This window comes from Canis lupus, chromosome 3 (genome assembly GCF_011100685.1).
Source record: "Canis lupus familiaris isolate Mischka breed German Shepherd chromosome 3, alternate assembly UU_Cfam_GSD_1.0, whole genome shotgun sequence".
NCBI lineage: Eukaryota > Metazoa > Chordata > Mammalia > Carnivora > Canidae > Canis > Canis lupus.
This window is the reverse complement of record NC_049224.1, coordinates 72,191,687-72,206,071: the sequence shown is the minus strand read 5'-3', so window position 1 is coordinate 72,206,071 and position 14,385 is coordinate 72,191,687. Positions and strand designations below refer to the sequence as shown.

General features: G+C 37.4%; 1 protein-coding gene across 11 annotated transcripts in view; it reads right to left on the bottom strand.

Annotated features, from left to right (window-relative positions):
- Positions 1–14,385, bottom strand: part of APBB2 (amyloid beta precursor protein binding family B member 2) — a 375,275-nt gene that overhangs the window by 200,452 nt on the left and 160,438 nt on the right. For 3 of the 11 annotated variants that reach the window (XM_038533422.1, XM_038533423.1, XM_038533424.1), the window contains one exon: positions 3,057–3,125. The exons of the other annotated variants lie outside the window; for them this stretch is intronic. In XM_038533422.1, the coding sequence (XP_038389350.1) occupies positions 3,057–3,075 (19 nt within the window). In that variant the 5' untranslated portion in view covers positions 3,076–3,125. The remainder of the gene's footprint in view (positions 1–3,056; positions 3,126–14,385) is intronic. 11 annotated transcript variants of the gene reach the window in all.

The window sequence follows — 14,385 nt, the reverse complement described above, 5'->3', positions numbered from 1 at the left end:
TTTTTTCAAGCCCACTCAACTTAATTGCCTAGGACTCACTTTGTTAAATATCCCAAGTGGAGCTGAGGAGACTCAAAGAGATGTACCAGATACTTTTCTTCAAGAAATTCAATCAGAATGGGTAATGAGAAGGAACAGTTATTAAACAAATTCACGGGCAGTGTGGGTGGCTCAGTAGTTTAGCACCACCTTCAGTCCAGGGCGTGATCCTGGGGACCAGGGATCAAGTCCCGTGTTGGGTTCTCAGCATGGAGCCTGCTTCTCCCTCTGCCTGTGTCTCTGCCCCTCTCTCTCTCTTTCTCTCTCTTTCTGTCTCTCATGAATAAATAAATAAAATCTTAAAAAAAAAATAAACAAACTCACAATGGCTGAAGTAGGTAGAGAATCTTATGAGAAAAAAAGTATTTGGGGGACACCTGGGTGGCTCAGTGGTTGAGCATCTGCCTTTGGTTCAGGTGATGATCCCAGAGTCCTGGGATCCAGTCCCACATCAGGCTCCGCGTAGGGAGCCTGCTTCTCTCTCTGCCTGTGTCTCTGCCTCTCTCTCTCTCTCTCTGAGTCTCTCATGAATAAATAAAAACAAACAAACAAAAAAGAATGAAGACCTTGAAAGCAGTCACCTTGGGATAGTATATATGCTTATCCCAAGGATATTTTCTCTGCTCAATTTCTAAGCCATTTGCATTGTTTAGAAGAGCCTCAACGTCTTCGGAAAATTAACGTATGTTTTTAATACAGCTCTAGATTTTTATGACCAAGTTGGATAAATATGGTCAATGAGCAAGCTTGAAGATACTGGCTTAGGTGGGAAGAAGTAGGTGAGCGATAAAGTAATGACACAGGTTTTCTTGACTAACTGACAAGCTGGGCCTCAGGTCATTTCTACCAGAGAGTATGGAACAATGGCAGATTCCGTGAAAGAGGGTAACTACTTGATTATGTCATTGGCTGAGACCTCCTCGGAAAGGACTCCTGAGTTGAATCTTGAAGGTTCAACAGGAATCTTCCAGACAGATAATGGTGTATGTTCGGGGGTATGTTTGTTTTTTAAAAGGCTCCCTGTCATCAGGAAATGGGATGGAAGGCTACTTTATCCCAGTTATTGGACCAGACTCTTCTGTACTAGCTACCACCTGAATTTTTTTCTTTTTTTTTTTTTAATTTTATTTATTTATTCATGAGAGACAGAGAGAGAGAGAGAGAGAGAGGCAGAAACACAGGCAGAGGGAGAAGCAGGCTCCATGCAAGGAGCCCAATGTGTGACTTGATCCTGGGTCTCCAGGATCACACCCTGGGCTAAAGGCAGTGCTAAACCGCTGAGCCATCTGGGCTGCCCCTTTCTTTTCTTTTCTTTTCTTTTCTTTTTTTTTAAGATTTTATTTGCCACCTGAATTTTTAATTAAAAAAAAAATGACTGGGCTATACACTCCACTAAAATAAGAATACTGCTTTCCTTGTAAAATGCATCACATCCTATACCAACACATGATAGCAGTAGTTGTCATTAAAAAACCATGCTGGGGATGCCTGGGTGGCTCAGCAGTTGAGGGTCTGCCTTTGGCCCAGGGCGTAATCCTGGAGACCCGGGATCAAGTCCCACATCGGGCTCCCTGCATGGAGCCTGCTTCTCCCTCTCTCTGTGTCTCTCATGAATAAATAAATAAAATCTTAAAAAAAAAAAAAAGTGCTGGATAATTGTGTCATTATCTCTTATACAACTACCAACAAACAAAAGCAACTTGAGTACCATTAGAAAGAATGAATACATTAGCATAATAAACTATAAGTGACAGTAAGAAATTCCTAGAAGTTATCTGATTTGTTCACTTCCATTTAGAGGAAAACACAGCATTTTATATGCTTGCCAGCTTTGTCTTTACAGTTTCCATAGAGAGCTTATCTTGCAATGTAATAAAAGATTTTAAATGCTAAAGAATTCCTAAAAGGAACCATTCTCAACAGTTTAACCTGTGTTTTTAAAAGGACATGTGTATTTGCCCTGATTTTCCAAAACTAATATGCCTGTTCAAATATGTATCTACAAAGAAAATCTACTCCCTGCCCTTAAATTACCACAGTGGGGATCTAAGAATCAGCTCAAAGTTCCTAATTTTCCTGTGTGAATTTAGGTTTATCACATTGTTTTTGGCTGTTATGTATAAAAAGAATATTACCTGTTGTTCACATACCTCTACTGAGCTTGGCATTTATTTCGTTATGTTTTATTTTAGTTCTACGTTGAAACAGAACATGCAGTATTATATAAAGGAGAAAATGGCTGGGACGTCCTTAAGGATTTTAATTCAGAACTGAGAGACTTTAATACCCATCTGTCCATGGTTTAAATCTACTTACTTAAAAACTCAGAATTTGCTGAGTGGTTTGTATCCTAACAAATATGAATTCCACAATTCATCTTTCACTTGCAGTCCTAAGTCTATGTGTAATTCAAACTGTTACAGCAATTACTTCTTCCTTATTCTATTACTGTGAGATGAAGAGTTAAATCCCACACCACACTGTGTGTGGACTAGCATCCATCCTGACACAGAGAAAGGGATATACAATAAAATTAAGGTGGTTTTCTTAAGGCCTGAATTTAATCAGCACCAGATCAAAGAGAATACTCAATGGGGGAGTTCTGCTCTAGACAAACCCAACAATGGTTGAAGACTCAACAATGGCTAAGATGCTGTTTTAGAAGACTCACCACTGACACCTCATTGTCCATATGTAAGTATTCACAGGCTATCACGTGCAATGCTAGTTGGGAAAATCTGACATAGTTTTAGTTTCCTGTTATAATCAATAAAATACTTTTTTATTATATTACTAGAGTCATGCAATTGCTACATAAATACAGGTAAGTTCAGTTGATTCTCCTATCTTATTTTAACGATCTACTTTTCCACCACATGAGTGAACAATAAAAAGCAAAAACATGTCATTTTAGCAAACCATGTTTAACATCAAAACAGTCATCTATCACATATATTTGTTCACATTTTAATATTCAACTGCTTCTCTGCATTGAAACATGTGAAAGTGTGTCTGACCTGGAAGTACTTCTGACATGGATCACTGGACGCCAGCAGTGGTGCAGGAAATAGGTTATAATTTGAAATCTGAAAAGAGGGATCATTTGAGAAATTAAAACCCCAAATAACAAGCACAGAAGAAAAAAAGCATAGCATTGACAATTCTTCCAAAAGCTGTCAAAAATGTTAAACAATTTTTGGCAGAAAATATCCAAATTTTTGTTTATTTATAGTTGGTCACAACACATTTGACTGAAATTTAAATTTCTGCTTAGCCACATTTCCCACAAACATTTCTTGAGATTCTTTTTCCATGCCAGGCTGGAGTTATCTATCTGTCTGTCTATGTGTCTCAACTTTCCAATGCTTTTTCTCATAAAAACATAAAATTCAGAAGGCAATAAGGAAAAAATTGGTACATTTCACCACATAAAAATGTAAACATTCTGTTTGGGAGTAAAAAACGACTATAAACACAGTGAATACAAAAAAACAAACTGAAAGAAATTAACACTACAATGACATAAAAGGGCTAATTTCATTTATATAAAAGAGCTCTTTGATGTTATTAAGAAAAGTATGAACAAACCTATAGGAAAATGAGCAAAGGACAGGACAAGTCCTAAGAGAAATACAAATAAACATATAAATAACTAACGTCACTCAAAACTAAAGAAAACGTAAATTTAAATAACAATGACTCTGGGCATCTGGGTGGTTCAGTGGTTGAGTGTCTGCCTTCAGCTCAGGTCCTGATCCTGGAGTCCTGGGATAGAGCCTGCTTCTCCCTCTGCCTATGTCTCTGCCTCTCTCTCTGTGTGTGTCTCTCATGAATAAATAAGCAAAATCTTTATAAATAAATAAATAAATAAATAAATAAATACTCACTGATATTCCTCTATCAGAATGCAAAGATTAAATTAAGCTTGATAACACATAACTACAGCAACAACACTGGAAATAGGAGTTTTCAAAACTTGCTAATGGGAGTAGAAGCTGGCAAAACTCTTTGAAAGGCCATTTAGAAATATCCGAGCAAATTTAAGATGCACGGACCCCACTGTTCAGCAATTCCATATCTGAGTATGGTTCTAAAAGCAAAAAATTGGCAACTAACTAACTATTCTTCAGTGGACAGCTGGTTCATTAAATTATGATACATCCATACACTGGGGTACTGTGCACTACTTGGAAAAACAAAGTAGACCCATATGAGCTGATATGAAAAAGGCTTTAAGACTTATCACTAAGAGGTGAATAACATACATAGCAGAGCAAAATCAGTTTTGAGTAAGATTTTTTTAAAGCATATACATATATATGCATGTAAGTGCACACACACACATATATACATACATTTACACAGAAAATCTCTCAAAAGAATAATAAAGAACCAGACACAGTGGTAAACTGCCAAATTAGATACATAATAAGGAAAATGGAAAACAGACTGTTTTCAATGAGTTGCTATCAGGAATGTCACTTAGAATGATAATCTATTATATTAATTCAAATGCGGATACCACATGATTCCATTTATAAAGTACAAAAACAGGAAAAACTTATCTTTGTCAGGGTAGTGATTTACTCTGGAGAGCAGGAAAGGGGGAGCAGCAAGAGGGTAGTCTCTGGGATGTTATGAGGGTAAATGCACTGTTTCTTGATCTGGATATGGAAATTCCTCAAGCTGCACCCTTACATGCACATTTCTGTATGCCTATTACAGTTATGTGAGATGTTTTCTCAAAAAGTCAAATGATGATAGTTTTCTAAAGCATTATTCAAACTGCATAACTTTCTATCTGTGAAGACGAAATTCTATTCTAACCTTTCCGAACTAGTAACCTTTAATGGGCATTGCTCCCAAATTTATGATTCAGATAATGACCTGACAACTTGGTCTACTGACCCACAATACATTTTTAATTATATTTCCACATATTGCAGGTAAGGCTCATTACTCTGGTATAATTAACAGGGTGGGTTTATTTTAAATTGTCCTGAAACAGCAAAAGATGCCTCCTCTATGTACCTTTGCTTTTGCCCTAGACCTTTCTCAGCTCCTGAAAAGTATTTTACAAATCAGTTTTTTTGTTTTTTTGTCCTCAGTGTACCTTAAGTTATAAGCAGAGACGGATGTGAGGTGACAGCTATTTCAAGACAATGAATATAATAAACAGAGGAAAAGTTAAGAAGAGGCATGCTTATGGGAGCAAAAAGGCTTGAACAAACACTAAGAATCTAATATTTCAATATGTCTCATCTTAAAAAAAATTCCTTGTCTCCAGCATGAAAGAAACTGACTTCTATGAAGTTATGAATTGACATTCTGCTAATCACTTCATATTTTAAATGGTCCTGTGCTATTATTATCTGACCAATATTTATTCCATACGTGCCATATGTTCCACTAGGAGCAGAGGATACTTCAGTGAATAAAAACACATTCCCCCTTCTTGTGGAACTTATAGACTAGTCCAGGAGATGGACATTAATCACAAAATCATTCACAAATCAGTGTATAAGCATATATGGCCAGGAGGAAAAGAACTCAATTCTCTGAGAAGATGGAATGAAGCAAATGGGATAGACTAGAGTCAGGATACACTTTCGGAGAAAGTGCAATTTAAATAGCAATTTGAGGAAGAAATGGGATTTAGCTAGGTAAACATTTATTAAACACCTGCCATGTGTAAGGTACTCCTTGGCCACAGGAATAAAGCACAAATATGCAGAGTTATTTTCCCCTAGGTATTTATATTCTTGATGAATAAGCCTGATCTGGCTAAAAAGTTTCTAAGGACTCTGTGACATGGATTAGTTCTGCAGAAGAAATAACCTGAGAAATTCAAAAGCACTCAAGTATGGTTTAAGAATAATCTGTAGCTGGGGCACTTGGGTGGCTCAGTCAATTAAACGTCCAACTCTTGATACAGCTTAGGTCATGATCTCAGGGTTGTGAGATGGAGCCTCATGATGCATCTGGCTCCATATATAACAGGGAGTCCACCTGAGATTCTCTCTCTCCCTCTTCCACTGCCTCTCTCGCCACACACACCCGCTCCCTCTCCCTCTCAAATCAACAAATAAATCTTAAGAAGGAGAAGAAGGAGAAGGAGGAGGAGGAGGAGAAGAAGAAGAAGAAGAATCTTCTGTAGCTGTGCTGTCCAATATGGTAACCATTAGGAGCAACTGGAGCTACTAACACTTAAAATGTGACTAGCGCAACTAAGGAACAAAATTTCTAACTTTATTTCATTTTAATTATTTTAAATCTAAACTTACAAACTGACACTTGACTCTGGGGGAACTTCTTGGGTAGGTGAATCTACTTTCTCAACTATACATTTTATGAAATCTAAATCATCATCAAGTATTTCTAATGAAAATTCCTCATCCAAGTTGAGTGCTAGAAGTGAAAAACACCTGATTTTAAAGACTTTGCATGAAAAAAAGTAAAATATCTCACTAATAATTTTAGAATATTGGTTACATGTTGAAATGAGGATATTTTGGATACACGGAGTGAAATAAAACATACTGGCAAAATGGATTTCACCTGTTTTTGTAATGTGGTTACTATTCAAATGTAATTCATAATTTTACAAATTTCAAACTACATATATGGCTCACATTACTTTTCTGTTGAAGAAGCACTGATTTAGGGAATGCAGCAGAATCTGAAACTTCACCCTAATCAAAATATTATTTACCTTTTCCATAAAAGCAAAGACAGGCAGAAACACTACCTCAGCTGTAAAGCTAGGGAAGGTCTGCCAGTATTCAGAACAGGTGCCTGTTTCCATGAAATCACATACTGAGTTCGAAGAGACCAGAGACTCAGGTAGGTCATTACCTGCTCCATGTTATGAATACAGCTGTGATTTTAAAACAAAGCATGAAATTATGTAAGTGAAACAATCTAGTAACAATAATTTCCTTCTGGCAGCGTTTTCATGTGTCCTATTAACAAAAATTCATAATCCTTCTGTGCCTTGTGATAATGCCATTAAAGCTCAGTAAATGTCCAAGAGGACCCCAGAAGAGTGTCCCCAAGCAGAAATCATGTAAGTACTATTAAACAAATGAGTAAGTGAATAAATAAATGCCCACTTGTATTTGGTTCAGTATAAGATCCTTTGTGATTTTTCCCCTCATTGGATATAAATATATAAATTCAAAATTTTATATATTATCAACTCAATTTTTTCTTTTATAACCATCTAAATCTCAATGTCTTTATTTTTGTCAATATGAAAAGTCCCTCATCAAGAATGCTGTATCTCACTAGAATTGTGCCCAATGTGTGATTATTCTTTTTATTTGTGATATTGTATTTGTAATTTAGAATAAAGATTTTCCCCTCTATTTTTATTGTGTATTTTGTCTTTTTTCATGTAATTACAATTACTGTGCCCATAAGGTTTCTAGTAGGAAACAGATGACACGATCAAATTGAATAATTTGAGTCAGGTTTAATTAAGGGACTATTTAAAAAAAAAAAGGCTGGCAGGTAGAAAAACCACAAGGAGTAATGCAGACTCCAGAAGTAGCAAGAGCAAGTTACCACCTCTCATCTGAGGGACAAGAAAGCTGTGTGCAGAAGGGCACTGCCCTGCAGGGCCACCATCTGCATTGGAGGGTCCCCCAGCAGCTTTCAGCAGCCCTGCACAAAACTACGATCTTCTCCTGCTCTCATTGCCTGACCTTCTGACTACAAGGTTAAGAAACTATTACTGAGTAAGCTAAAGTTGTGTGTAACTCCTCTTTTTCCAAGAAATAGATGAAAAATCACATGCATTCATCTATTCAGATACAGCTCAAGTACCGTGTCCTTGAAAAGATTTTCTTTGAACTACCTAATTATTTTAACCACTATTATCCCACACTAAAGTTTGTACATATTTCTATTATTACATATAACACATGATATGAAGTTTTTAATTTTATCTTTTTTCCTAGGAGGCTAAGTTCCTTGAAGAAAGGACTGCTTCACTTATTTTTATTTTATTATTTTTCATCGAGGTGTAAGTCACACAACACTATATAGTTTCAGTTGTACAATGTTGTAAATCAAAATATTTGAATGTACTGCAAAAAGATCACCACAATAAGTCCAATTAATATCCATCAACACACACAGAAAATTTTTGTTCTTGTGAGGAGACCTTTCTATGTACTTTTAAATGATGCCAAAGAGGGACTATAGAAATAAATAAAAATCAAATAATCTCACTTTACCTGCCTTTCTTGAATATACCCCAAAAAGTCTGACTGATTTCTCTCAGTTTACTTTAGTCTCTTTCCTGTTCACTTCCTCTTTAGACCGTTGGTTACGCAACCTTCACACAGTTCTAGAACTCCAGATCCAGCCTCAGCCTAATTTCTCCTGATACCTCCTCCCAGATGTATTCTTATTCCATAATAGCATAAACACTGCTGCGTTCACAATCACTCCTTTATCCCAAAACTTTAAGAATAAAGTTCTTTCAGCCATTGACAATCCAACCCCAACTCTAGGACCTCTTACTTACTTAAATCCTTCCTTACCTTTAAATAGTGACTTTCCCAAAAAATCTAACCTTGGTGCAATCCTTTCAGAAACAACATTCCCTTGCTATAACAACTATTTTATAACATCCCTTTACTATCTTGAAGTGAAACTTGTAGATAAATAATCTATCTATACACATAAATTCCAGAAAAGGAGAAATAAAAGGAGAGATACATTTCAGTAAGCAAATTTTCAGGCCCAACTACGCTAGCAGTCATAAGGAAGTCATCAGACACCTGCATCTCTGGGTAGATTCACTGTGAGTGCAACAACTATAAATGCAAACTGACAGAGGCATGTGTTGTTTGTCAGCCCAAAAATCATGATTTGCACTGCTGTCAATAATGGCAATTTCAAAATGCTGAACAATTCTAAGAAAATTTCAAAAAATGTTAAATACAAGTTATCTTACAATTAGGAATTTCCACTTCTGGGAGATATAATGTATGTTAAAGCCATAAAAAATACTTTATGTTTAGAACTTATAGGCACAGATCATTATAAACATGCTGTTTGCCCACATGAACATTTGGTAGGGTGTTTATAAGCTTTGCAGAAGAGGACATTCTCGTTATATAGGGCTGTCCTGGGTATACTGCAAGGCATCTATCATCCCTGGTCTCCACCCAGAAATGCAAGTAGTGGGCCCTCTTCCACACTTCCGAAGGGGTGCTCTAGACACTTCCAACCCCCCTGATTTGAAAGTTATAATGTCAGCCCAGAGTTACCTCTCTACTTCCTAATTCATTTGACACTGAGGTCCTATATGATCTTGAACCAATACTTAATGTCTGAAGCACATCTTACTCAACTGTAAATCATGGTTGCCTTCCATCTGCCAGTCACTATGAGAACCAAATGAGATACAATAGGTTGCTTACTTGCTTGCTTGCTTTGCTTACTGCCTGGCAGATACTATTTTTTCTAACACATGCAACCTGTTTTGTCAATGACGTAAGCTTTCTGAAGGAAAATGAGGTGTCCTGGAGATCTCTGCACACCTATAAGTACTTGATAAACCCTGGTGGCGCACATCTTCCTTCTTTCCTCCTTGCCCTTTCCTGCACTCCAAAAATGTTCACAAATAATAAACTAAGTCCAAGAATGGACCAAAGAACTACAATTACAACGGGAACTTGCTTTCTGTCATTACTGAAATCATTATCGTAACCTGCCAAGCATAGGAAGGGCTGTCAAAAAAAACTGTCGCCTTACCCTCTTGATAATCTACAGGGTTGTATCAGTTAATAAATACTTTTCATGTAGACATCGTACTCTAGGATGAGACTTATCTCCAAAATCATACTAATTCATCCTTAAGGTTTAAAATATTTTTCTCTAATCTCTATTTTCAGATCTATAATTTGGAGCAGCTACATCAGATGGCTCTACAACAGGGAAACTTAGTTTGAAAAGTCCTTTAAATTGCCTACTTGGTACAATACACACTTTCCGTTAAACAACTAAAGTGTGTAAAATTTTATGATACATACATAATGAGGACGATTTAATAAGTATATGCATATGCAAAGTTTTATTTCAGTATTTTGTATTTCCACAGAGAAGAAAGTAGAGATATGTCATATAATATTGCACTCTATGGGAACAGACCTGATTTTTTTGAAAAAAAGTTTTAATATACAATTACTAGTAACAATTTCTTGCCATCCACATACCTAGGTGCTACATATCTGCTGTTGACAATCACTGTTCTGGAAAAACCTAAATTTGTCACTTATAAAAATTAAAAGAAAAAAAGAAAAAAATTAATAAAAATTAAAATAGAAGAAATTTCCAGCAATAAAGATACAAGAACTAATCCTATCTTTAATGCCCCTATCTTATGCAAAAACACTTAAGGATGTTGATTTGTGATTCTAGCTCCTTATATTGACTCAGTGTTCTCAGAGCCAGATTTTATTTTCTTTTTTTAAGATTTTATTTACCTATTTGAGAGAGAGTAGAAGACACAGAGCACGAGTGGGGTAAGGTGGGGCAAAAGGAGAAGCAGACTCCTCACTGAGCAGGGAGCCCGATGTGGGGCTTTATATCCCGAGATCATGATCTGAGCCAAAGGCAGAGGCTTAACCAACTGAGCCACCTAGAAGTCACCTCAGAACCAGCTTTTAAAACCAACTCCAAGAACACTATCAAACAAAGAAAAACATACACAGAGAACAATGCACCTAGGTGGCTCAGTGGTTGAGCATCTGCCTTTGGCTCAGATCATGATCCGGATCAAGTCCTGTATTGGGATCCCCACGGGGAGCCTGCTTCTCCCTCTATGTCTCTACCTCTCTCTCTGTGTCTCTCATGAATAAATAAAATCTTTTTAAAAAATATGCACAGAGAAAAATCTGTTTCCTGAAATGTATCCCAGGGGAAAATATCAAAACTGGAGAAGAAATATTTTTAAGACAGAATAAAGGTAGGCTTCTCCATGTGTGAATTACCTTTATAACCCTTAACAATAATTTTTTTAAAAAAAGCAAAAGCTTTTATGATTCTCCCACAAATATATTTGACCCCCATTTTCCATACTTCAAAGGTATGATGCCTGTAGTTTAGAAATAACAGCAATGTTTAATGCTTCCAAGAAGTGTCTGTTTAAAATATGCTGCTGGATGGCTCTGGAGGGTGGACTACCCTTATGGCCTCAATCAACACCTCTCTGTATCCTTGCCTTCTGCTCTGTTATGTTAGTTCAGTCCCACTGGCTCTGGCATAGCTGTGGGTCTTGCTTTGGTCATCTGAAGGTTAGTTAAGGAGAAGCCTGAAAAGCATGGCCCATTTCTAGCCCCCTGCAAAAGATTATGATCTACGCTACAGTGCAATACAAGAAAACACACAGGCTGGCCTCTTGGAAGGGTGTTGGAGACTTGGGTAGCTGAATCATCTTGGCCAAGGCCATCTGAGACCAGCCTCAGCCAGCTGACCATCAAGCATGTAGGAGAGTACTGCAAAGGGCTGTGCACTGTGCCCACAGCTGACTGTAGGCCCATGAGCAAACCCAGCAGAGACAATAAGCATCCTTCAGCCATCCTATAGAGACCAGTGGATATTGCTCAAACTTCTGAACTTTGGGGGGTGGGGGGTTCTTATGCAACATATTGGGGCAATAGGTAAGTGATATACCAATTATACCCACAACAACCAAAATGAGGTAACAGGAGAACCACAGGATTAAACCTGAATCTCGATCCAGGGGAGGTATGATGTTGTGTAAAGACCCCACTGTGGAGAATCCAGTTCTTCCTTGGACACTAATGCCCTTCCTAGATTACACAGGGATGTCTTGATCAATATAGGCTACATCTTGTTCATTCACAACACACAACCATTTACACTCTGCCTGTTAGAATACCCTGTGACGGCAAATTTTAGGAATGTGTCATCAGGACATACTAGCAGCACTACTTCTAATAGGAACAAAATCAGAAATAAATTAAATGCCCATCGACAGGAAACTGATGTAATAAAGTATCACATCTATACTACGGAATTTAGAAGTGGCTATGTTCCATATTTAGTTACATAGAAAGATCCCTTTTATTGAACAAAAAAAACAAGCTATAAAACAGTGTGGCGAGTACACTCGTCTTTACATACACTTTCAACTTTTCTGTATATTTGAAAATTACCATAACGAGAAGTCAAAATAAAGGTAGCATTCAGAGTGTCATTCTTTCATAAATTAAAAAAAAAAAAAACTTTCCAAAGTAAAATAAAACACAGATTTAGAAAATTACACAAAACAAACAACTTATTCTAAAGAAAACAGTATAACACGACCACCCAGATCAGAAAACAGACTTTTCTAGCTACTCCAGAAGGCTCTCCATGTACTTCCTTTCTTCCAAATGTAAATAACTAATTTTGAACTTATAGTAATCACTTCTTTGATTTTCTTTATGATTTTGTTACCTCACAGCACAACCTTAGTCAATATAGTTAATTCTTACCTATTTTCTTCTAATTTGTGTCTTTTAAGTTACATTTAATCTATGTCCCTCTCTATCCTTTTCTATTTATTTATTTATTTATTTATTTATTTATTTATTTATTTATTTATTTATTTATTTATGATAGTCACACACAGAGAGAGACAGAGAGGCAGAGACACAGGCAGAGGGAGAAGCAGGCTCCATGCACCGGGAGCCCGACGTGGGACTCGATCCCGGGCCTCCAGGATCGCGCCCTGGGCCAAAGGCAGGCGCCAAACCGCTGCACCACCCAGGGATCCCATCTATCCTTTTCTTTACCTTACAACATACTGATTGAAAAATCTGGATCTGGGACACCTGGGTGGCTCAGTGGTTGAGTGTCTGCCTTCAGCTCAGGGTGTGACCTGGAGTCCCAGGATCGAGTCCCACATCGGGCTCCCTGCATGGAGCCTGCTTGTCCCTCTGCCTGTGTCTCTCCCTCTTTCTGTGTGTCTCTCATGAATAAATAAATAAAATCTTAAAAAAAATAAAAGAAAAGAAAAATCTGGATCTGAATAAGTCATGGGGATGAAAGATACAGCATAGGGACTACAGTCAATGGTACTATTATGTAGCATTGTATGGAGACAGATGGGAGCTACACTTGGGGTGAACATAGCATAATGTATAGACTTGTCAAATCACTGTTGTACACCTGAAACTCACATAACATTGCATGTCAACTCTACTTCAACTTAAAAAAAAAAAATTTGGCCCACGTGAGCTGTGGAGCTTCTATAGTATAGATTTTGCTGACTCCCTACTCACAGTGCAGGTGAATACACTGCACTATCCTCTGAATTTCCCATAAACTGGAGACTGGATTCAGAGGCTTGAAAAAATTGAGATTCAATCTGTTTGGTGGGATGCTCTTTCATCAGGAAGCATGTAATATCTGGTTTTCCCTGGCTGCTAATGTCTGCAGTCATTGTCACTCATTGTCTGGACATGTTAAATCAATGGGGATTGCAAGACCATGGTACTCTAATTCTCCCATTTCATTTTCATTTATTGAGTGGAAAAATTTTAGGAGATGCCTCTCATCATCTACTAGATGGCTCCCCGGGGGTCAATTCATAGAAGAAAGGCAGGATAAGTATCTGATTCTTTCCTGACTACTTCCAAGATAACGAATTGGTGCTCCATTAACCTCAGACCGTAACCAATCATTTTTGTCCATATCATCAGACATCATGAATTTAATTTTTTTTTTAATTTATTTATGATAGTCACAGAGAGAGAGAGAGAGAGAGGCAGAGACACAGGCAGAGGGAGAAGCAGGCTCCATGCACCGGGAGCCTGATGTGGGATTCGATCCCGGGTCTCCAGGATCGTGCCCTGGGCCAAAGGCAGGCGCCAAACCGCTGCGCCACCCAGGGATCCCCAGACACCATGAATTTAAACATATTTGCAACTCTTATTCTTGAATATCAAACTGTCCCATTTGGGGGCACTAGAGGTGTCTTCAGGTTGGCTCCTGAGTCCTTCTGACATGGCTGTAATCTTCGATAGCTACTATCTAGAGATGTTTCAGGCTCATCTCTATTATCTAGAGATGTTCCAGGCTCATCCCTATCATCTAGAGACTATTCTGTTTCTTCTTCTTCTTTTTTTAATAGTATGTTTGTATGGGATGTAATCTTGCTAGTGTTCTGTACTTATATGAAATTTTATAAAAGTACACAATACTAACAAGATCATATCCCATAAATTTACTATGAAAAGAAAAGAATATGGAACAGAGTGATATCCTCACAGACAATGAAAACATACCAAAAAGATGTGCTTAAAAAAATGAAAATATAATCTA